The 24,609-nt window shown below is 33.8% G+C and overlaps 1 protein-coding gene across 1 annotated transcript; it reads right to left on the reverse strand.

Moving 5' to 3' along the window:
* Positions 1-76: 76 nt before the first annotated feature.
* LOC129233862 (L-threonine 3-dehydrogenase-like) lies at positions 77-23,828 on the reverse strand. Its single transcript, XM_054867792.1, is given in 7 exon segments — positions 77-267; positions 4,862-5,050; positions 12,068-12,212; positions 15,497-15,709; positions 20,463-20,489; positions 20,491-20,623; positions 23,632-23,828. Coding segments are annotated over 7 exon segments (1,095 nt in total).
* Positions 23,829-24,609: the final 781 nt, after the last annotated feature.

The following is a 24,609-nucleotide window of genomic DNA, read 5'->3' on the forward strand; positions in this document are numbered from 1 at the left end:
GATTTCCACCGTGGAAGGATGTTTCAAAGATTCGGTACCACATAAAAATCGAAACGGGTTAAAATCGAAAAACTGCTCAGGGACTGTGTAGGCGTGGTGCAATGGCAGTCCTACAGTACCTCTTGGTGCGAGCAGTGACCACCGCAGAGTGGAACTCTTGGAGGGGGAAGGGGGAACTGATGAGCGATTCGTAGGGGTACTTGTTGGCTGTTGCGGACAGGAAGTCCATGGCCTTCTGCAGGTGTTCTGCCTTGTAGCTCTGGATGCCTGAAACAGGACAGACACAGCTTTACTTTCGAAGAGCCGGGTTGAAAAAATCATACTATATTCCAAGATATCTCACAACAACAATCAATAAAACAAACTCAAAAAAAAAAATTCAAATTTGTTTCGAGTTTCAAAGCAAAAATTTCCATTTTCGGAATTTCTACAGTCGACTCCTGCTCAGTGTTGCCAGATTGGGGGAAATTTCCCCATTTTGGGGAAATCTGGTGCTCTCTGGGGTAAAATTTTCGGGAAATGGGTTTCGAGGGGAATTCCTTGGGGAAAAAATTTTTTTTGGGGGGGAAAACCTGGGAGAAAAAAACCTCAAGGAAAAAAGAATTTTTTTTTAAATTGAGATTCATGTCAAGAAGTAGTAGTTACATTGTTGTTGGTTTAGCTTTACTGAACTTTATGGAATTTGCATTTTGCATTATGTGGAATATTATGTTACGGAATTCGCATTAATGTTCTGCGTAAGTACTGTTCATTTTCCTAAGCCGAGACTTAGCGCCAATTTGCGCATTCGTTAGGATTTTACTTAATGCAGAAATTCATAAAATACACTGCCAGTTCAGTCATAGCATCCGAGGACTGCTAATCCGAGGACTTGATAATTGCAGTAGGGTCTCAAAACTCGGAGGTAATTGGGGCTCAGGCTACTTCGGATTACGGAAAATTGGGATAATCCGGAAAATCCTTACAAATTAAAATTTTACACTTTTCGATGACGTCAGAAGGAGCACCTTTTACTTCCATGTACAAAGCAGGGGGAGTATTGTCTTTACAAAAAATATCATCACTGAAATTTTTAGCATAAATTTTGCTTTTAATTACCTCTAAATGAATTTCAGATTTTTTTCTTCGTGAGTTCTGTGTATGTATTTACGTGTGCAAATTTGTATGCAACCAAGAATGCATTTCGATAAGTTTTGTCATTACATCTATACTTATGTGCTTTAAAATTTCGTATATACGACTCATATAGCATAGATATGTTGTGAATCTTCTATTTTTAGTCCAATCAGGTATTCCAAAAGGCATGTTTGCACGTTCTTTGTGGTTAATCAACGTCAATTTTACATATCAAGCTATTATTTCCAAGTCATCTCTTAATCTATATAAATATGGATGGAAACTAAAGTAGTAGATGAATATTTCACAGATCTTAAGGAGTGTTGTTGCAACCAAAACCTCTCAATGCATTTTTTATTATTTACTCTGTAATTGAATGACTTAGACCGTTGTAAAAGATTTCTCCTTTCAAATTTTAATGAAAGAAATTTTTTTTTGAACTAAAAAATGTAACTGAATAGATAAATTAAGCACCTTGAATGAAGCGGAACCTCAAACTTCCAAGACTCGGATTTTCGAGACTTTACTATTATTTTTCACAAGCAAAAACACCCGGGGTTGCCTGGATCAGTAATAGTTATGAGAAACAATCGCTACATAAAGTACCTTACAAAAAGTACCCTACTGTTATTCTGATGCATAAGCTATATTATTGTAAAGTATCTTTTGAAATCCATTCAGTAGTTTTTGCATGAAAGAATAACAAGCATCCTCACAAACTTTTGCATTTATACAGGGGTGATTGTGAGTTCATCAAAAAATACCTGAAAGTTTTAAAGCGAGACCGGGGGGGGGGGGAATCTTTGACCCTTATTACTTAAGTGCACCTTTGCCATAGTATTAAATAGTTCTGAGTCAAAATATTGTGTGGACATTTGATTAAAATTTTAATGGGTTACAAAGTTACTTTTGAGCTGGTGTTATACAAAATTATCTTGACAATTGTCCATCTTAAGGGATAGGTGTCCATCTTAAGGCTCTTGCAGGTATATTTGATGAGTATTATATAATTTAAAAAAAATTGCGGAGGTAAGGAGATAAAAGCATAAAAAAAAAACAATTCCGGTATTTTCGGACATAAAAATACCGGAAATACGTCCGAAAATACCGGAAATTCGGTAAAATATCGGAACACAATCACCCCTGATTTATAATAATACTAGTGGCACCCGCACGGCTTTGCCCGAAGTAGAAAATTAAAAGGTCTTTTGGTTCGCCTGTATATTTACAAATAATGTATGGTGAATTTCTTACCAATTGGCTTGCACATGATAACTTGGTCATTTACTCGTCCATCTTACGATATTTTTGCTCGGAGGAATGTTCTCAAAATTGGATTAGAAAAAGAACCACATCGAATTTTCGAAAACTCGCTTCGAGGTGCACACCCCCACATGCTACAAACTAACTTTGTGCCAAATTTCAGGAAAATCGGCCGAACGGTCTAGGCGCTATGCCTGTCACAGAGATCCTGAGAGACAGACAGAGATCCGGACAGAGAGACTTTCAGTTTTATTATTAGCAAGGTTGGGTTTTTTTGCTGGCAAAAAGGTATTTTTGCTGGGACAGTGGAAAAAACCATGGCAAAAAAAGGAAAAAAAAACGGCAAAAATGGAAAAAATGGCAAAAACCTAATTGCAAATAAAGTAGCTTTATATTGTTAATCAAGAAATAGTGACACTATAATATAAATAATGCACTTTAATATTTTAGTTATGTCTCTCCATGTTACTTCTAATTTATAAGGTGAAAAATAAATAAAAAACCAATGTTGGGATTGCAAAACTTCAGATTTTAAATGTTTGCTAAAACAATTTTTTCAGAATCAGCCAACTTTTATTTCTTTTATTTTATAGTTGCATCTTGATTAAGTATACTTCATATAGATATTTAGTATTCTGTAAAAAATGCTATAATAAACAATCTAATTACATTTTCATTGTAAGTTAATTATTTGTCTTAGATGTTAATAACTGAAATTTTATGTTAATGTTTAAAAATTTAAAAGTAAAAATGCTCCATAACTTTAAAAGTAAGTTAAACCTTAAATTTTTTTTAAACTATAAAAATAATTGAATTAAAATTTTATCAAATCTTTTCATGCTTTTTACTTTTATATAAAAGGAAAAAAAAACTGTCCGTAAGTTGTTAACACAAAATCTATTTTTGCCACTTTGGCAAAAACTGGCAAAATCCTATTTTTGCCGGGCGGTAAAAACCGTGGTTTTTTCCATGGTTTTTTCCGCGGCAAAAACTTGCCAACTCTGATTATTAGTCAAGATAAAGATAAATATTGTTTTTGGCAACAAGTAAAAAACAGCTACGTCACTTTTGCCACACAAAAAGCTCGTAGATCAGAATTTCAAAACCTTTGCAAATAGTACAGTCGAACTTCCATATATCGAACTTCCACATATCGAAATTTTCTATACATCGAAATCCCAGCAAATTTCGATGTTCATTACATAGAAAAATTGTTTCTATATATCGAAAAAATCTCTATACATCGAATTTTTTTTGAGACATTCGTAGATTTTTTTTTTTCCAATTTAGACTGTTTGTCTCATGAAAAAATGAAGGTTAGGGGAGAAAATTATATTCACTAAAGGTTGCTACGAAACTCATAAGGAATCTGGGGTTGAGGGATGTGTAGATAGGACGTTGTTTCGTTCTGGAGTTCTTAAATTCCCTCGAGTTCATTTCAAATCTTAGTTGTAACCACTAACACTCTGAAATCGGTTTCAAGTCATCCCTTTTGTCTGTTGATTAGCATTCCTAGTCATTTTAGCTGCAGTAAAAATCATTCAAGTTAAGTAGATTGATTTTTTACTTGTCTCTCGATTACATTGTCAAAACGAAAATCCCCTCATGTTGTGGATCAAGTTGAATTGAAGAATGAACATATAAGTATGAAGGCGTAAAAATGTAATTTCTTTTATTTTTTTTAATTATTAACTTTTATTTAATCCGATGCTCGTATTAATTTGAAATTGGATTTCATACACGTAAATTAGTTTCAATTTTAATGTTTTAGGAGACTTTTAGGACAAAATAAGATCGTTTCTATATATCGAAATTTCTATACAGGGTGTCCCAAAAGGTCGTTTACAAACTTGACATGCTGGCCTGTCATATCATGATGAACAAGATTTACATAGTAACATACGTTCGCAAGCCCAATGCTGGCACACTACGCACACCAAGTCAGGCACTAACGGATGCAGAACATGTCGCATATTTATTACACAAAGACGATTTTACACAACATTTTAGTTGTCAAGGAAGGCTTATAGCTGTTGTTGAAATTTGCTGCCTTTCACTGTCAGACATCGTCGCAACGAACCAAGTACCGACCGTCGTCATAACGATCCATTCTGACAGGATTTCTTGCGTTGTCGTTGCAGCGTGATTATGAGAGCTGGCAGGACTCAAATTTTAGCAACTGCTTTAAGCTTTCCTAAAAGACTAAAATGTTGTATAAAACCGTCTTTGTATAATAGACATGTGACATGTTGTGCATCCGTTAGTGTCTGACTTTGTGTGCATGGAGTGCGCCAGCATTGCGTTTGCGAATACATGTTCCTATGTAAATCTTGTTCATCATAATATGACAGACCGGCATGTTAAGTTTGTAAACGACCTTTTGGGACACCCTGTATATCGAATTTTTTTCCGACAATTTAGTACTTCGATATATAGAGGTCCGACTGCAGTTTCATTTAAAAAAAAAAACAGTTGAACATACCTCTGATGGTGATGCACTTCCGGAGCACAGTGCGTAGGTCCATGGTGGCCCCGGTGGAGTGTGTGCTCCCCACGATCAGATACATGCCCCTGTGCCTCAGTGAGTGCAGGGCGTAGGACACCACATCCCACTTGCCACACACATCCATCACCACATCGGCCACCCCCTCCGCAACACCACAGCCCTCCTCTGTCCGAAGGGGAAAAGCAATCGTTTCATATCACGTTCAGACAAACACAACATCGTTAGATATAAATCAAAATTCATAGCACCAACACCAGAAAGGGAGGAAGATCACAATAGCATCCAAACAGTTCTCAGATTTTAAAAAAATAAATAAATAAATAAAATAAAGTCTTAGCATCCTAGACAGGGTTGGCAAAAATCCGGGGTTTTTTAAAAAAGCCCGTGGACCAAGGGTTTTTTAAAATAAAACCCAACTAAAGTTGGTTTTTTTAAAAGAAATGTGGGTTTTTTTGTCTTTTTTTAGGGAAAATGTGGGGTACTTGTAGCATAGTGTAGCATAAGTATATGGACAAAGTGCAAAAATTGTCTTTGGGTAAAAAAAAAAGCTGGAAAACGAGTTAAAATTCAGCGTTTTCTGAAGAAAAGTATAAAAGACGACAAAACCCAAGAATGGTGAAGTTTCAGAGTTTTTAATTTTCATTATTACCAACAGTTAAGGCAAAGTTACTTCTCGAGTGATAAAATCTATTGTTCGTTTTTAATTACTAATTTTTTTTTTTTTTTTTTTTTTTTTCATTTTACTTTATTGTATTTCATTTTGTTATGCAAAACTACTGTAGAAAGTCAAGTGGTTTAAATCCCTTTTTACTGAATTCCAGCTTAATCAAGACATTTCTTTGAATTTTATGCTGCCCGATTTTCTATTTCTGTGTACAGGGTAAGAAATATTTAACTTTTTGTAAAATAATGAAAATACTGTACCTGTTCTGTTTTCTGTCGACCGTTTGAAAAATCTGTTTATTTCTAAAAAATTTACCTTGTGTTTATTCGAGATTTGTGACGTGTAGGTTAGCAGAAAATAATTTACATGAAAGCCTTTTAACTAGATTAGTTTCTTTTGTACAATCTACAAATATTGAGAAAATCAACCCTCGTCAATTGAGCCCTCGTCTGTCCGAAGGGGAAAAGCAATCGTTTCACATCACGTTCAAACAAATACAACATCGTCAGGCATCGTGGAATTTTTTTTTTAGATCAAAGTCAAAGCATCCCGTAGGAAAAAAAATCAGTTCAATTTAATTATTTAACACAAAGAGAAAGAAAGTTTGCCGATTGCCTTGTCTAGTGGTCAGAGAAGGAAAGCGACCCAAGTGGCGGGATTTTTTTTTTTTGTTTTTTTTCTTTTTTATTTATTAAAATTTATTTATTTTATTCTGTTCATATTTATTTCATTTATTTATTTAGCTTGTGTGTGTATGTCATTGGCATAGCACAGAACTTTTCTAATAAATCAAAAATAATACGTAAAAATTGTTCAGTATTTGTAACTTTATCGCCCTGGCGAAGTTATTTTCTTTGAACTATTCACGCCAACATATGGCAAACCTTTTTTTTGTTACGATAAAAAAATCGCCTTTGAAAACCTGTCTTGTCTGTCCATAGCAATAAAACGAATACAGTCCACTCGCTTGAAGATTTTTATTTCGACTAAGTACCGCACAAAAATAATAATAATAAATAAATAAATAATAAATTAAAAAAAATATTTAAAAAATAATACGTAAAAATTGTTCAGTATTTGTAACTTTATCGCCCTGGCGAAGTTATTTTCCTTGAACTATTCACGCCAACATATGGCAAACCTTTTTTTTGTTACGATAAGAAAATCGCCTTTGAAAACCTGTCTTGTCTGTCCATAGCAATAAAACGCATACAGTCCACTCGCTTGAAGATTTTTATTTCAACTAAGTACCGCACAAAAATAATAATAATAAATAAATAAATAATAAATTTTAAAAATATTTAAAAAATTTAATAAAATAAAAAATATTTTTGAAAAATGAATTAAATGAAAAAGAGAGCAAAAAATAAAAAAGGATCCAGGTTTGAATCCTGGCTCGGGCATGGACGTATTTCCTCTCTCCTTTCCTTTGTGTGAATGAATTGTTGTGTGTGAATGAATTGTTGTGTGTGAATGGTTGCCTACAATATAAACGGGTCCTTATGGCATGCGTTTACTGTGGAAGTCGGACTTCACACCAAGTCACAAAAAGTTTTTTTGCTCACAAAGACAGGATCCAATGAAGAACACTGTGGCTAGATCCGAAGTAGTACAAGAAAAAAATGCAAAACTAAGAAAAACTATTTACTTTTTTTTAAATTTCGATCTCTCTTGTTTTTTCTTCTCATGAATTTATAAATTTGTGTTTTGTAAAAATCCTTGGGTGACAGGAAAAAAAAAAGGAGTTATGAAACACAAATAAGGACAATTGCAAGCAGATTTATCTAGATTAAAGAAGATGTAAAACTTGATAATCAAAGAAAAAAAAAACAATAAATCTTACATTTCATGTCTGAATTGAAGATAACTCTTTGAAAAAATAAAAGATGTTTGTCAATGAAAAGACAAAAATAAATTTCAATCATTTTCAGAGATTGATAAAATAAATTTTAAATCCTCAAATTACATACGTAGTTTTAATGCTATAAGCTATTTCACACGTCTATCAGACTCTTTGATACAATGAAGCAATATGGTCTTTGTGGATAATAAGCAATTTGTGATTCCTCAAAAAATAAATAAATAAATAAATAAATAAATAAATTAAATAAAATTAGGAGTGACCAAACCATCAAAACTAACGTTATTATACAAACAATTAAATCCTCAGAATTCATTTTCTTAAAAAATGTTGTAAGAATTTAGTTTTTTTGCCTTTTAATAAAAACACTTACATTAAATATTTAATTTGTTCTTTAAAATTTACTTTTATTTAGTTTGAATTATCCAATAACAAAAAAGAAAATAGAATGCCTTTAGGTTAAAATATAGAATTAAATATTTAAATTTAAATAGAATATTATGCATAGATTCCATTTGTTTGAGTAGAATAGGAATTTTTGAAAACTACAGGAGTACTTAAGTTGTCCTTTCTGACCCAGAAAAGTTATTTTGTCCTTTTGAGTGCATTATGAAAAATGCTTAGTATTTTGTAAAAATTCTATTATTTTGTTTGTTTTTTTTAGTGAAAATGAAATTCAGAAATAGAAATATTTCACCCTCACGAAACTTCACCTTATTTTTTCACATAAATGCTCGGTAATAAAAGGGAAAAAACTTATATACAAGTCTAAAACAATAAGCAGTTGGCATTAAAGTTTAATCCTTGTTCCTCTCTAGGATTTATGTTTGCTTCAGAGAAGCCTTGATTCAAAATTTTCATTATGATTACTATTAATATTACTGTTGCAAGGCAACGAAATTTGTAACGATGGGTTTTATATTTAAACATTTGATGGGGAAATGACACGAAATTTGCTGTTTTTCATCCTAACTAAAATAATAATTTTATTTTAGAATTTTAATTTTTCAGCGTTAAGTTGTACCTTAAGATAAATCAAACCATTCAGTGAAATCTCGAAGTCTCTAAGTGGTCTAGTTGCTGAGATATAAGCCAAAGCAGGCCTCTGATTTTTCCATGAAAATCAGGCCAAGTATAATAAAAGTGCTTAATAAAAAATCCGATTGTACTGATTTTTTTCAAAAAAAAAAAAATACAAATATACAAATACATAAGTGATGACCAGCAACAGGCTCTGGGCCCAGCTAGACTGGTCCTAGTCCATTTACAATCCCCAGTGAAGATCAATGGCCCTCTTAAAACTGTCTACTCCCTTGCTCATTACCACTTCTTCCGGTAAACTGTTCCACAGTTCCACTACCCTGCTACAATAATAATAATTTTTCCTAACATCCATGTTAGCCTGAGATTTAAATAGCTTAAAACAATGACCCCTCGTCCTGTTTTCAGTGCTTAACTTTAGCCCCGTAACATCTTTCGTTTTAATGGATTTAAACAGCTGAATCATGTCCCCTCGGTCTCTTCTTTGCTCGAGACTGTACATTTTTAGCCTTCTAAGCCTGGAATCATAATCTAAGTGGGAAAGTCCACTTATTAGCCTTGTAGCCCGCCTCTGAACCCTTTCCAATACATTACTATCTTTCTTAAGATAAGGAGACCAAAACTGAACTCAGCATACTCCAAATGAGGTCTTACCAAACTTCTATATAAGGAATAGAACAACGTTGAGTCACACAAATTTGCCGAGAATTGCCGACACGTGTTTTGGAGTTTCAAGGAACACCCATTTTTAATGCAGAAAAGTGAGAGCAAGCTTTTTTTCTGCGATGAAAAAGGGGTTCCTCGAAACATCAAATCAGGTGTCTATAGTTCTCTAAATTTGTGTGATTTAACGTTGTTACATTTTCTTTTACTTCTCTGAACAAAGGTACTTCTTTCATTCATACATGTCTAAAAATACACAATGGCAGCTTTTCCAAATGCCGGACACATTTGGATTTTTAAATCAGCGGGATTATGAAAAATAATTCACAAGAAAAAAAAATAGTTCCTTATTTTATTCCAAAGATTTAAACGAACTTAGGATGAATTTCTCAGCTCCAGAGAGCAAGTCGAGCACATGTGAAAAATTAAAGAGAAATTATTTAAAACAGAAGTAAAGGATGTGGGGGGGGGGGGGGGTAACAAAGGTAAGCTTTCCATGTCAGAGGTAGGGTAAAAGATCCACCTCTTAACAAACTAATAAATAAACATTTTTAGCCTTCTAAGCCTGGAATCGTAGTCTAAGTGAGAAAGTCCATTTATTAGCCTTGTAGCCTGCCTTTGAACCCTTTCCAATACATTAATATCTTTCTTAAGATGATTTTTAAGTAAAAAGTTAAGGTATTTAAAGTTTAAGTAAGGTATATCATTTCCTTTTCGATCATATTTAGTGAATTACATTTTTTCTTATGACTATTAAATTTTGTCTTCGTTTCATTCAGAAGGCTCAACTTAATTTGCTAAGGTTAAGATTCTGACTCCTCAATAACGTGTAAAAATTTAGTTTATACATTTTTTACAGTCCATAATTACAAATCACTTTTGACCCTAGGTGACACCTATGTTCTGTTATTCTTAAACAGTTTACGTTCTTTCTTTCTTTATTTCTCTCCTTTATTTCTGAATTCCTTCAGTATTAATGCTCAACTAAACTGTATCCAGAACCATTCATTTTCTTGCGTAAGCGGATTATTTATGGAGCTACTATTGCTTGCCTAATTTCTTTTGCTTCATGTAATATTTGCTGAACAGGAAAGTTGAATTGAATAAGAAAACTGCTGTATAATACTGCCGTGTGCAGGTAAAGGGTAGTAACTGCAAATTTTTCATTTTTCATTTTTTTTTGCATTTTTGTCATCTATTGTACGCTATCTTTACTGTACAAGCTCGCTTATTTGTTTTCCGCTGAAAAAAGGCGCAAAAAAGACGTCTAATTCCAACATTTCCAGATTGTGAGTATTGAATCCAAAACGCGTTTCTTCAAATATCTCGAAAACTCATTTCTGCAGATATTGCTGTTTACCTGCACACGGCAGAATACAGCCCTTTAGGAGAAAGAGCTTCCTTTCTATAAAGGATACCACGTTTTTAAGAAACATGTACTACACATTACACAAAATTCCCTGGCAGTGTTTCAGGATTTCAAAAAAAAAAGTATTTATTGAAATTTGATTATTTATTTGCTGTCCTGCTCCAAAGTTGTCTTTTTCTGACATTCAAGAGTTTGTAAGCCAAAATGAAAAAAACGTTTTAAATAAAGTAAATGCCGTAATATAATATTTGTATTGATACAGTAGAACCTCCCTTAAGGGACACTCCGAATAAGGGACATTTTTTCTGGTCCCAGTCCCTTTGAATTGGGACTTCCATGTATTTACCTCTAGTTAAGGGACACTCTGTTTAAGGGACAGCCGCAAAGTCAAGAAAATGCTAAAAATAATGTATAAACTCTTAAGAAATAGTGAATTTAGTGGAATTCAGGTTTCATTTTTCCTGTAAAAAATTAATTGAGGTAAGTTTGACATAAACATGTGCGAAGGGAATAAGTAATGTACAGAAAGAAAACTTTCCTAAATTAACATGATACTGGATTTGCCCTTTCAACAACTTATTCAAGTAAGTTCAGGGCCAACGGAGTGTGCAAAGCAACTAATTAGCTCTGTATTTAAAACTTAAAAAAATTGAACATTAATTGTAATTCACATAGTATTTCATTGAAAATTACATACCATGAAACAAATATATGTAATGAATGACTTCAAAATTATTTCTGTATGCTACAAAACTTATTCTTTACTAAATTGTTGATTAAATTTTAATTCATAAAATAATATAAACTTAGAAATTTTAATAATTGTGAAATTTATTTACCATATATGAAATATTTTCAGTATTTAATAATTATTGTTTAATGTTTATTGTGATATAATATTAATAAGTACACGGCATGCATCAATTCGTCCACCTCCGAATAAAGGACACCTCTGTTTAAGGGACAAAATGTCTGGTCCCCTTAGTGTCCCTTATTGAGAGGTTCTACTGTATTTGCTTAAATAGTCGTCAAACTCTTTTGTCCCGCAAAATTTTACTGCGTTAAGAGTAGTTATAAAATGTATATGTTTTATCAGCAAAATCTTTTAATGGATTTTTTTAAGATAAAAAACATTAATTTTCAATTTGAGTAAAAGATAAAAGCAATTTTGCATGCAAAACAGGATGTTGTGAATTAGCGCAACAACATGAAAGCACTATAGGACTGTCACCTAGTACACTCTCCACCAGGACAGGTCTCCCCCCGAACCTAGGGGATTCAATTAAAAATAATTGAAATATTTTCAAGATGCAAAAAGATTGAAATCTGCTGCAATTTTCGACAGAGCACGTGCTTCTTTGAACATGCAATGTGGAAAGCTTCCAAAAAATTAATTTTTTACTAAATGAGTTATAAATTGGAAAAAATCTTATTCCCTGACATTGGTAGACTAGAAAGGGGTGCCATCTATTGAGAAGAAAGTGAAACTTTTTGATGATTGACTGAAAAAAACGGGAGTCTCCCGTTAAAAACAGTAGAGTTGATAAGTATGTGGAAGCATTTTTGCAAACACAGGACACTCACCTAGTACGCTCTCCACCAGGACAGGTCTCCCCCCGAACCTAGGCACCAGCCTGAGTCTCTCCCGACAGATATCGTGGCAGTAGACCTCTCGGAAACCAGACTCCCTGAGCAGGGCGCAGGCATACAGGCCCATCAGGTTGGCCCCCTGGGGAAGGAACAAACAGTCTCTTACTTCATGGCACAGAGGATCGAACATGGAATAGAATTCTCAAAAAAAAAGGAAAAAAAAATGCTGTCCTTCACAGTCTACGTCTACTCTTATTACTTAACTAGTGGTACCAGCACGGCTTTGCCCGTAATAGAAAAATTAAAAGGTCTTTTGGTTCGCCTGTATATTTACAAATAATGTATGGTGAATTTTCTCGCCCATTGGCTTGTGCCCATGTTACGGTTCCACGTTATGATGATTTCGCAATTTATGATAGTTTTTTTTCTTAAAATTGGAATAGAAAAAGAACCACATCGAATTTTCGAAAACTCGCTTCGAGGTGCACACCCTCATGCTACATACTAACTCTGTACCAAATTTCATGAAAATCGGGCCGAACGGTTTAGGCGCTATGCGCGTCACAGAGATCCAGACATCCTACAGACATCCTACAGATATCCTACAGACATCCAGACATCCTCCGGACAGAGAGACTTTCTGCTTTATTATTAGTAAAGATTTAAAAAATTTTAACTATGATTCTCACTGCGAAAATCGCAAAAAACCTTTTAGAGGTTTTTAAGTAATATCTTCGTTAATGAATGTAATAGAAAAATTAAAGGTCTTTTGGTTCGCTTGTATATTTACAAATAATGTATGGTGAATTTTCTCGCCAGTTGGCTTGTACCTATCTTACGGTTCCACGTTAGGATCATTTCGTATCTCGCCCATTGGCTTGTGCCCATGTGACGGTTCCACGTTATGATAATTCCGTCATTTACTCGTCCATCTTATGATAATTTTGTTCTTAAAATTAGAATAAAAAAAGAACCACATCGAATTTTCGAAACATCGCTTCGAGGTGCACACCCCCATGCTACATACTCACTTTGTGCCGAATTTCATGAAAATCAGCCCAACGGTCTAGGCGCTATGCGCGTCACAGACATCCTACTGACATCCAGACATCCTACAGACATCCAGACATCCTCCGGACAGAGAGACTTTCAGCTTTACTATTAGTAAAGACAGCACAGAGGATCAAATGGAACAAATGCTATCCTATCACATTCAATGTCCACTCTGTTAATTGCCCAGAAGATTGAACCAGGGGAGCAAACAGAAAATATTTTTAGGGGGGGGCACAATTTTTTTTCACAACACTCTATCAGCGTTCTCTCTCTCTCTCTCTCTCTCTCTACATCAATACATATTTATTATTATTATTAATATCATTTAGTAAAATTCTTTAAAATCGTATAAGTTTTGCAATTTATTCAATGTTGCAAAAACATTCATTGTTCTTATGCCAGAATTGAAATCACGTTAAGAATAAACTTTAAAGTACATGAAACAGGGAAGAAGATACGATCTTGTAATCACTGACGTTTCAAATGAGTTCCTAACTACAGAAAAAATAAATGCCGAAAAGGAGAGGGGGGGGGGGGAGTTTTAAATGACCTCTCGTCGTCCCTGCTTACTTTGGAACCACTTCGTTTTTTCAAAGCGTGTTCATCTTTTTTCGAATAAAAAAAAAGAATACTTTTGAAAATTGGTTAAATTAGCATTCTAGGTGGGGGGGGGGGTCTCCCCCCCCCCCCGCTGGCTGCGCACCTGGATTGAACAGCTTCATTAACATGAAATAGAGGTTATTCTTGGTTCATTAATCACGCAGATTAATCAAGAAAGTTGTATTTATTTAAATAATAAGTCAAGAAATGAACAACAACAAAGTTAACACGTACACACAGTACTACTGAAATTTTCCAAACACTATATAGTTGCCAACTTCATTAACACTAGAAAGACTAGCAGCGGTCACTTTGACCACCATACTTCAAAGATCGGAAATTTCCTCCTTTCGGGATTTTTACCATAGAAAGATTTGTTTCAACATGTCAGAGTTCAATTTAACAATTTAATCGTAATATAGTCTGCAAATAAGTCTCAGATAGCTTTTTTTTAATTTTATGTTCAATCAAAAGAAATATACATGCTTTATACAATTGGCATTGAAAAAGAGCAAATTTGTACAAAAAAGAGGACATTTTCTTAGCATGTAATAACTAACAAGTACTATAATCAACCATGCATGTGTTTGGTTTAAAAAATATCTAAATATCGCAAGATACCGTACATATCTATCTTTTACAGTATTTCAAAATACTTATGTTATCATGTCACCTGTATATTAGCCATTAACAGTTTTTTTTTTGCAATCAGAACAAATGCTCGTAGATTTATTTCCGCATAGTTTAATTTCCCACTATTTTAATCTTTCTCTTGAGGTAGATACTTATTTAAACGCAGCAAAATCGATCAGTGGAGGTGACTTGGAGGAAATTGGAGTTCTGATTTTGAAAATTTACCCCTTTTTTCGGCGTCAGACCCTTTTCCCTTTTTTTTTTTCACTGCTTTTTATATTTTGAGCATCAGTTTTTATTAGCGAGGTTTCTTCTGATTCTAATTCAGAAGAACAATCCTTTTCTGCAAATCTAGGCTCCGAAAAATATTCGCAGCAATCTCATGAAAGCAAATCATTTTCATCTCTAGGAATATATTTCTCTTCAGATAAGAGTCAGAGTGTTAATTCGAACCATAATCTGTTTTAGATAAATCTGCAACAGTTTCATGAATTATTTTTCCTATAAGTTTTGCTTGTCAAGGGTTCTTCTCGACATCATGAAGATAATTATGTGACTGAGCACTTCATTATCACCGAGGAAAATAAACGTCAATGCATCACGCAAAACACATGTTTTGGTGCGCAAAAGAATTCCAGCAAATATTTTTGAAACTTACCTGTTTATATTTACTTCTTTTTAGACCCAAAGTAATTTCACGTGTCCAGTTACATGCTTTTCAAATTTACCTTTCACCTTTCTCAACTTTGCCCCCTGTGAAACCATGCAACCAGCAGGTGTTTCGCATTTTCCTAACAATTCAAAGAATTAAACCTGACCAGTAGGTACTATTCAAGCTCAAATCAAATACGATTGTTTCAACTAATAGTTTAACCAGAAATTCCCATTGCTCCACCAAGAAGTAAATTTCTTGTTACGCTACTAGTAGATAGAATTCGATCGACATGAACACAATCGTGCTGAATATTCCTCCGAGACAGAATACGAGAGCTAAAATACTCAATGGCAATGAATATTTTAACGATTAATAGTGCATTTATTCAAATATTTGGAGATTAGAAACTTACAAAATGTAAATACAGCCTCTGGCTATCGTAACCGAGCTGTTGGTAGTACTAAAAGGAATAAATACTGTACCTGTACGATGGCTACAGACTGTGGGAGCTTGGTGCTGGATGTGGCATAACTGACAGCGTGGACTATGGTGGAGAGGGCACAATTGGCAGGGCAAGCCACCGCATTGGACACGCAGGTTGGCACCAGTGCCACAGTGGCACCCCTCTCGAGCACCATGTGGGTGGCAAAACAGCCGCTCAGTCCCGAGCCCTCCTTCAGCCCCATGGAACCACACTGGAAGAGAGAAGGGAGAGTTCAAAGAAACGTTACAAGAACAGCTTGCAGCATCAAGTAGGGGTGCCTATCCCCCCCCCCCAAGTTCAATGCCACAAATTCCTCCCTCCCCCTGAAAAAAGCCTTTCTCAACCACTTTTTTATTTTCGAGCCCTTTTTTTTATTTCATTATTATTTTTTAATATTTTTTATTTTATTATTTATTTTAAAATATTTTTTATTTAATTTTTTTTAAATATTTTGTATTTTTTTATTTTTTTGGCATTTTTTAAAACTTATTTTTAATTATTATTGCCATTACTTTATTTTAAAAGTTATGCACATTACTTTGTGTGTGTGTGTATGTCCAATGACATACACACAAACACAAACTAAATAAATAAATGAAATAAAATATAAACAGAATAAAATAATTTAATCTAAAAATAAATAAATAAATAAATTTAAATAAATAAAGTTCAAAAAAATTTTAAAAATCCCCCCCCCCCCAAAATTTATGTCTCCCCCCCCCCCTTTGTGGGCACCCCTGGCATCAGGGTTTAACAGATTTTGGGATAAAGGAGTAGGTGTCGATAGCTTTGAAATTCTAACCAAGAAACCATACAACAGTGTCATTAAGAAAAATAAAATAATAGTTTAAAAAAACTAAAAAGACACGCTTTGGTAGCAAAATGAACTAAAAAGTGAAAAATAATCTTTGGATGATAGTAGTTGACCAATCACTTCATTTTAATGTAATAAAAAAAAGCGTGGGGGGCTGTCTATTTACATTTCTGCATGGACAACAAATGGAAGACATTCTAGACAACTGATAAGAAGCCCCCCAGGCTTTTTTGTATTACATTAAAATTAAGTGACTACTATCATTCAAAGATTATTTTTCACTTTTTAGTTCATTTTGCTACCAAAGCGTGTCTTTTTAGTTTTTTAAACTATTATTTCATTTTTCTGTCTTTTAGTCTTATGTTGGAGAATTATCAGGCAAAGTTTTTTTTTGTGCGATATGTGAAAATTTGAATCAGATTGGGACTTAATTGACGAAATTAATCATATTTATATTACTTTGGAAATTTGAGATGCATTTGAATAAAAGCTTTGTTCAACAATGGTCTGATCAGCAATGAATTTCCAATGGAAGGCTCACCTAAATTTTGGCATGAAATGAGTCAAAAACAATTATATTTCGTGTTCTAATTACCTTGGAACATTGGAACACATTTTGTCTGATGCAGAAAAATTAAAGGTTTTTGTAGATATTTTTAAATAATTTTTGCGAGCATTTTTTATATATTTTTTTTAAATTTTCTTTTTTTCACATTGTTGGATTTATGCCGAAATATTGATTAAAATTGGAGGAAACTCACAATTAAAAGAGTTAATTAATTAATTTGATGATAGAATATTGCATTGTCATCGGGTCTGAGGTCGCGTGCCGAATTTCAAAAGAATCCGATCGCAGGAAGTGGGCGAAATTTGAGCTGCAAGATTCCGTTACAAGATACATACATACATACATACATGTGAAGCTAATAAAAGCGTGTTAAAAACAAAATAAATATTATTTTTGGTATACCAAACGTAAAGTTATCATTTAAAGTCAAAATATTGAAATTTACGACGAAATCTAAAAATATATTTTTTACAAAATGCAAACATCAGGGTTCACAATGTAGTAATGCCATGTTGACTTGAGACAACATTGCGGGGCTAAATCAGTTTTATCCCATGAATTCTCCCCCAGACTTCCCTAAACCGTGATATGGACTAAGCAGGCTGCAAAAGCTAAAAGATGATGAAATTCAAAAGAAAGCAAATTCTATACCTCTACACATCTAATACTTTTCTACGTAATTCAGAAACAGAAAAAAAAACATTTAGCATATCAAACAACAGAAGTAACATTAAAACTAAAGCTAAACTTACATCAAATATAAAGGAAAAACACAAACATTATAAAAAGCGGGAAGCACTCCTACACACATTATGGAATATTGCATTGTCATCGGGTCTGAGGTCGGTTGCCAAATTTCAAAAGAATCCGATCGCAGGAAGTGGGCGAAATTTGAGCTGCAAGATTCCGTTACAAGATACATACATACATACAGACATACATACAGGTGAAGCTAATAAAAGCGTGTTAAAAATGATTAAATAATTAGCATTTGAAAGAGCAAATCAAAGTTCTTGGATGCATAAGTTAATTGCTCTCGTGTTCCCGTTATTAAAATAGGAAGTCCTAAAGTATGCCAAAATGTTAAGAAATGTCGCCAAATGTAGTGAGTTTTGGTGAGTAATGGGGGATCAGATGCTTTACAGATGGCTGTCCTGCCACATGTAGATCATGAAATCGTCAGTAAAAAAATAGTGTCCCAAATTCTTGCCAAGTCTTTAAATTTTGGGCTTATCTCGAAATTTTGCTTGACTTTAAGGCCTTCCATGATGAGCAACATCTCTCGTAAGCCTTGAGGGGGCTATATGACCATTGATGATAAAAAGAACACTTTGTACAGGGTTGCCACTCAATTTTGGAAAAAAAATTCCCTGTGTTTTCCCTGTATGAAAATAAAACATTACAAACAAGCGAGCACTGATTATTTGGAAAAGAACTTGATAATTTCACCACAGGGTAAAAAAACGAAACACAAATTTCTAAATAAATGTGGGAAAATAAATACGAATTCATAATAACTGAAATAATAGCACGGTGGTTGAATATATTCAACTTTTTATTTAAAAAAAAAAAACTTCTCTTAGCCATGCACCTAAAAGTGTATAAGTGACCCAGAACAATGATGATTGACGACTCATTTCATGCACTCTAAATTATCATGAAATTCAAGATTTTATTTTTATGATAAATATTTTAATATTTACTTTAAAAAAAACTTTCAAGCAAAATTACCATTTTTTATTTTACTTTATTTCTGAACTTTATTAATATTCTCATTATAATTATTACTATGTATTTAATTTTTGGTAGTTTATACATTTGGGAATTGATTTTTGTAACTTTAATTTAAGAAGGAAAAAAAATTCCCTGTATTTTCCAGGTTTTTGAGGAAATTTTCAAAATTCCTTGGATTTTCCCTGTTTTTTTGTTGATTTTTTAATTCTCTGTGTTTTCCCTGTTTCTTCAGGTTTTCCTGTGGCGTGGCAACCCTGTTGTATCTCTGATTTTTATTGTTGTGATGATCACTTTCGAACAAATCAAAATGATAGTTTAGCAGAAAAAAAAATCTAGGCATGGAGGTTTTCATGAAAACTAATTCATGATAAATATGAAAAAAATGTTTCATTTATGCTATAAACGCAAGGAAATTGAAATATTTTCACACAGGGGTGCAGAAAATGTTTTTAACACCAACATTTCCCCCAATCTGTATGAAAATTTCTCCAAAATTTTACAATATGCTATATGTTACAGATAAAAATTCATTCCTATTACTATAGGTAGAGATAGTTTTGGAGGAAAAAAAAAAGCAATTGCATCTTTAAAACTAATAGAATGAACTAGTAGCCTTAGAACTCGGTATCTAAAAAGCAAATTAAGTAAATGCATGTAAGTTTTAATTAAAATATCATATCTACATTTATTTTAAATGTGCAAATTATTATCCAACAAATAGTTGATGAAAATATAAAGAGTGTTGCGGCAAAAGAAAATGCATTCAAAAGACACTTGCAGAAAACAAAAATTGGATTTTTCTTTTTTTAAAATCGAATCTGCAAAATTTTCCCCAGATGGTTCAAATTTCCCCTGATCGTAGATTGCTGTATTTGCCATATTCTGCACCCGTGTTTTCACATAGGAAGGTTTTTCGATACAGGTATTTAAAGACAAAAATTTAAATTATTGATCAGGGTTCGTACTCAATTTCAGGAATAAAATGAAGGAGTTTTGAAGGAGTAAAATGAGATTTTGAAGGAGTACTAATGGGCGTCATTAAATGATGTCGCCCTTTTTTTTTATTTGACCCCCTTTTCCTTTATCCCAAAGTGTCACACTTCACGTAACTCCTCCTCTTGCCACCATGTCATATTTTTTATAAACATATTGTTACAATAACTGTGTGATGTCACTTTTTGTCACTCTCTCTCTTCTCCTTGTCATAATGTCATGAACCTGTCCTCCCCCTCAAGGCATGGCATCAGTAGTGGGGGATGACCCTTTTTACAATATCATAACTGCAACCTACAAAACAACTGTTTTTTTAACATAATCACTTACTATATCTACTTAAATGTATTTTTAAATATTTAAAAAAATTATTAGACAAACTGACTTTTGCTGTTGAGAGTGTGGTGAAGGAAAAAACAATCATAATAAAACTTGAAAAAAAAAAAAAAAAAAAAAAAAAACAGCCAAGCACCATTTAAGCATGTTTTACTTCATTTATGAAATGTCTTAGTCATCTAATTATATTTTCACCTTCAACTTTTACGACTTCTATGCTCAATTTGTAAATCACACCTTTATGAAAAAATTAAATATATGAAATAACTACATCAAAATCATCCTCGTAACAAAGTTAGTTGTTGACCGAAATATTTTAAGTTACTGTCATAGTATGTAGTCTTGAACAAAAAAAGAAGGAGTTTTGAAGGAGTTAAAACCAAAATGAAGGAGTTTGAAGGGTCCTTCAAAAAAATTTCCTAACTAAAGGAGTATTGGAGGAGTTTTACAGGAGCGTACAAACCCTGTTGATTGAAAAAGGCTGATCAAATGGAAAAAAAAAAAAGATCTCAGACTCACCCTGGCACTCCGAGAGCAGCACTCCCCCCATGTCCGCTCGGCACATCTGGCACTCCCCGCAGTCTCGAGACATCCCGAAGGTCACCCTGTCCCCCGGAACGAAAGGATCCCGCTCCCTCTTCGAGTGGACCACTTCTCCGATGCCCTCGTGCCCCAGGACGCTGTGGCAAGAGAGAAAGGATACTCAAGACAACCGTCACACAAGGTGGAATAAAAATGAGACATCTTAAATATACAATCAATATTAAATGCAGAAAACAAAGTAAGAATGCCTATGTAGAGAGGTGTTTTCGGTGTTTGGTAAAAAGTCCACAACAGGCAGTATTTACAAAAAGGGCTAAAAATATGCATGAAACTCAAAATTTGAAAGTAAAAAAAATGCATGCAGTTAAATACCTTTTTTTTGCACAAAGGTCGACTTTTTAAGAATAAAAGGTACAGATGTGATATACCCCCCCCCCCCCCCCCATTTGGCGACATCCGATTTTTTGCACAAAATTGAAATATTTTTCTCGCCAATGAGGCGATAATCTTTTAAGCATGGCATCTCTGGTGAAACTAACCTTTGTTTGGCAACCTGAAGGCAATCTTAAATCTGTTCAAACTTGTTTACTTGGGTTGTTTACTCGGTTCGGCGCAGGAGAGATACGTGTTGTTTGGTGCAATATACCTTACAGGAATGCTTATTTTGTGTTAGTTTAAATTCAGTAGTTGTGTTTTGAAGTAAAAACATTTAGAAAATGCCAGTTTCTTCAAACTTGAACGTTAATTAAAAGTTAACTCCAACGTGGTGTGTATCTGTAACGTGCCATTGTCATATCATGTATATTGTTTTAGACTGAGTGTGAATATTTATACCATATAAAAAGGTAAGTTCTTTATTTTAGAATTCAAAAAAAACCCTCTCACTTCCAAAATTCTTTGTTTTTACAAATCCTTGAGGGGTTCTTGTAGTTTTTAACTTTATTTTTAGCGTATGTAAATTAACTTATAGCTGTTATTTCTAATGGTACATATTTCATTGGTGAGCTGTTATAATATTTTGTTAATTTAAGCATTTTAAATACTTTTTAGTAATTGTTCTTTGTGTACAAAAACTTTCTAGTTTCTGGTATTTTTGAAGCGTATATTCGTGATGTTTTTTTGATGTGGTTTTATGTTGTTTTTATATATATTGTGTTTTGAAGTGCTTTGATCATGTTTTTTATCTGATTTTTTCCTGTTGGCGATAAAAAAGCATCGCTAAGAACGATGTTGACACATGTCGTCATACATCGTTTTCTTGGCGCCAACAGGGAAAAATCGCCCAGGGTGGGGTATATCACATCAGTTCCGAATAAAATATAAATGATGCAGCTTAAATTGGTTATTCCTGAAAAAAAAAAGGATGAGCTTTAGGTTCACAAGACTTCCATGCAAAAAACAACAAATTGAAAATCAACTAGCTGCGTGCCCGCCGTTGCATGGGCTACCTAAAAAATGAAAGAGATGTCCAATTGATGTTTTTCTAGTACTCTGACGTGAAACTAAAGCATCAAGACTTAACAAATACCCCTATGCATTAATTTAACACCAAATCATCAGATTCTAATTACGCTTTAGTTTAAAAAAATTAAGAGCAATATTTTTGTTCAACTCTGCTTCCTTTAAAGAAATCCAAACGATCTTAATTTAACGAGTTCTTTTAACTAAACAGGAAGGAAAAAGAGAGGCATTATAATTTGAAAACTCACCCATAAGTCTAAAAAAATAAACATAAAGTTAAATTTAACGAAATATGAGGTTGGTAATGATAAGCTTACATTACAATAAACAAACATAACTAAAGAAATAACTTTCATACACTGAAAAGAGTTAAGAACGTTGGCTGTAAAAAATAAAAAAAGGGCAGACGATGAAAAAAGGTTAAGTTCAAATAGAATGACCAATTAACCCTTTTATCTGAAAGTACCTTGCCCTTTTTTTTTTTGGTCTGGGGGAAGCACTTGTTAAGCATTTTCATGTAAAGGTAGCTTAGCTCACAGTACAAACGTGCTCCCCGAACTGAGCAATAGGCCACTCACAGTAACTGTTTCACAATTTTTAAGCCGAATTTTCTTAGGTCTTTCTAAATTCAGCATTTTCTGAAGAAAAGTATAAAAGACGATGAAACCCAAGAATGGTTAAAGTTTCAGATTTTTTAGTTTCTTTGATTACCAACAGTTAAGGCAATGTTACTTCTCAAGTGATAAAAATCTTTTGTTCGTTTTTAATTATTTTTTTTTTGCATTTTACTTTACTGTATTTCATTTTGTTTTGCAAAACTACTGTAGAATCTCAAGTAGTTTAAATCCCTTTTTACTGAATTCCAGCTTAATCAAAACATTTCTTTGAATTTTATGTTGTCTGTTTTTCTATTTCTGTGTACAGAGTGAGAAACATTAAATTTTTTCGTCGTAAGATAATGAAAATACTGTACATCCTATTCTGTTTTCTGTCCGACAGTTTGTAAAACCTGTTAATTTCTAAAAAATATACCTTGTTTATTCGAGATGTGTGACGTGTTGGCTTGCAGAAAATAATTCACATGAAAGCCTTTTAGCTAAAGTAGTTTCCTCTGTACAATCTACAAATATTGAGAAAATCAACGTGACAGGACTTAGTCAAGATAATTTGAGTTATTTATTGAGGAGTTTGATAAAATGTAAAATCTTTGAAGTATTTTTTTAATGCCGTTAAGAGTTAAGAAATACTATTAAAGTTCAAAATTAATTTTCTACGTCCATTGTCTGTGGTAAAGGACAAATAAAAAAGAAGTTTAAATTGTAAAAGTATTTAAATTAATTATTTTTTTCTTAAACTTCTCAGAAAATTTAAAAAACCCAAAAGTGGGCTAAATATTGGGTTTTTTAAATAGGTTTAAAAAAAAAACCATTGCGTTTAATTTGGCCAGCCCTGCTCCATCTAGCTATAAAATGACACGACAATTGCCCGCAGCTCACACTGGAAAGAAACGACAAAACTAGGAAAAACTAGACCAGGAAATTCGCAATCAATGCACATTGACGCAGCTCCATTGATCCCGTGATTATAGATTTAAAAAAAAGTATACGTTGCCTCAACTTTAACAAACATCGTACAGAATGGAATACAAAATAAGGAATTATCGAAAAACACATCGAGTTTTTACCATGGCTTTTTAACGTCTCGTTTTCCATCGATGTCTTCTATGTCGATGGAACAAATGGTGGCGTATAAAATCTTGATTAAAATCTCTCCCTCCCGAAGTTCATCTTTGCTAGGAATGGAGCATGTTTCGACCACGTAACTGGGATGTTTGTGGGCTCCGAAAAATACAACTCGCACACCTGTTGCACCTGCCGCCATTGGAAAACTGCCGAAGTTCCGATTTTCCACTTATTTGTTTACATTCCCTCTTCTCTGTTGCCAATACGTTGGTTTAAATCTCTCTCTGAGGAGAGATGGTCGTGTTCGGGTACAGGGACCGGTGCACTCATCGAGAGCATTTTTGAAGAAAGATAAATTAAACTGATACGTTATCCCTTAAAGAAATAAAAATTATGACGAAATAATACCGTCTAGTTTCTTTTTATTACATTTTCTCCATTTTTTTTAATATTAATGAAATCTCTCATTGGTTGCGTTCGACGAAACTCACCGGTCGACCGGTAAGTAACTGGTTACTAACCGAATCGTTCTATAATCAACCGGTTGGGCCGTGGTAGCCTGATCGGTAGGGCATTGGACTCGGGGCCGGAGGGTCTCGGGTTCGATCCCCGCTGGTCGAAGACCCACCGTCGTCATTAAAGGGGACTGGGCGACGTTAAATATGCTCGTGGTCTCAATGTCCTCCAAGTGAAACGATACCTCTGGGGGTGCTAGCACCAGGTAGCTATTAGCTCTTGGACTAGTTCTAAATTCTCATTAACTGTTCGATCCGGTGATGGTGCTGCCATCTATCGGTATATAAAATAATGGAGGCAAGGCACTTAGTATGCAGTCCTCGACATAAATACAGTTGTAGTCAGTTGTGACTCTTGAATAGAATAGAATCAACCGGTTACCACGGCGGTTACCATTCTAAGCAGTTGATTGGTTGATTGGAGCACGTGATCATTAGTTGTCACGTGATTAAATAACCGATCGC

This window comes from Uloborus diversus, unplaced genomic scaffold, assembly GCF_026930045.1.
Source record: "Uloborus diversus isolate 005 unplaced genomic scaffold, Udiv.v.3.1 scaffold_750, whole genome shotgun sequence".
NCBI lineage: Eukaryota > Metazoa > Arthropoda > Arachnida > Araneae > Uloboridae > Uloborus > Uloborus diversus.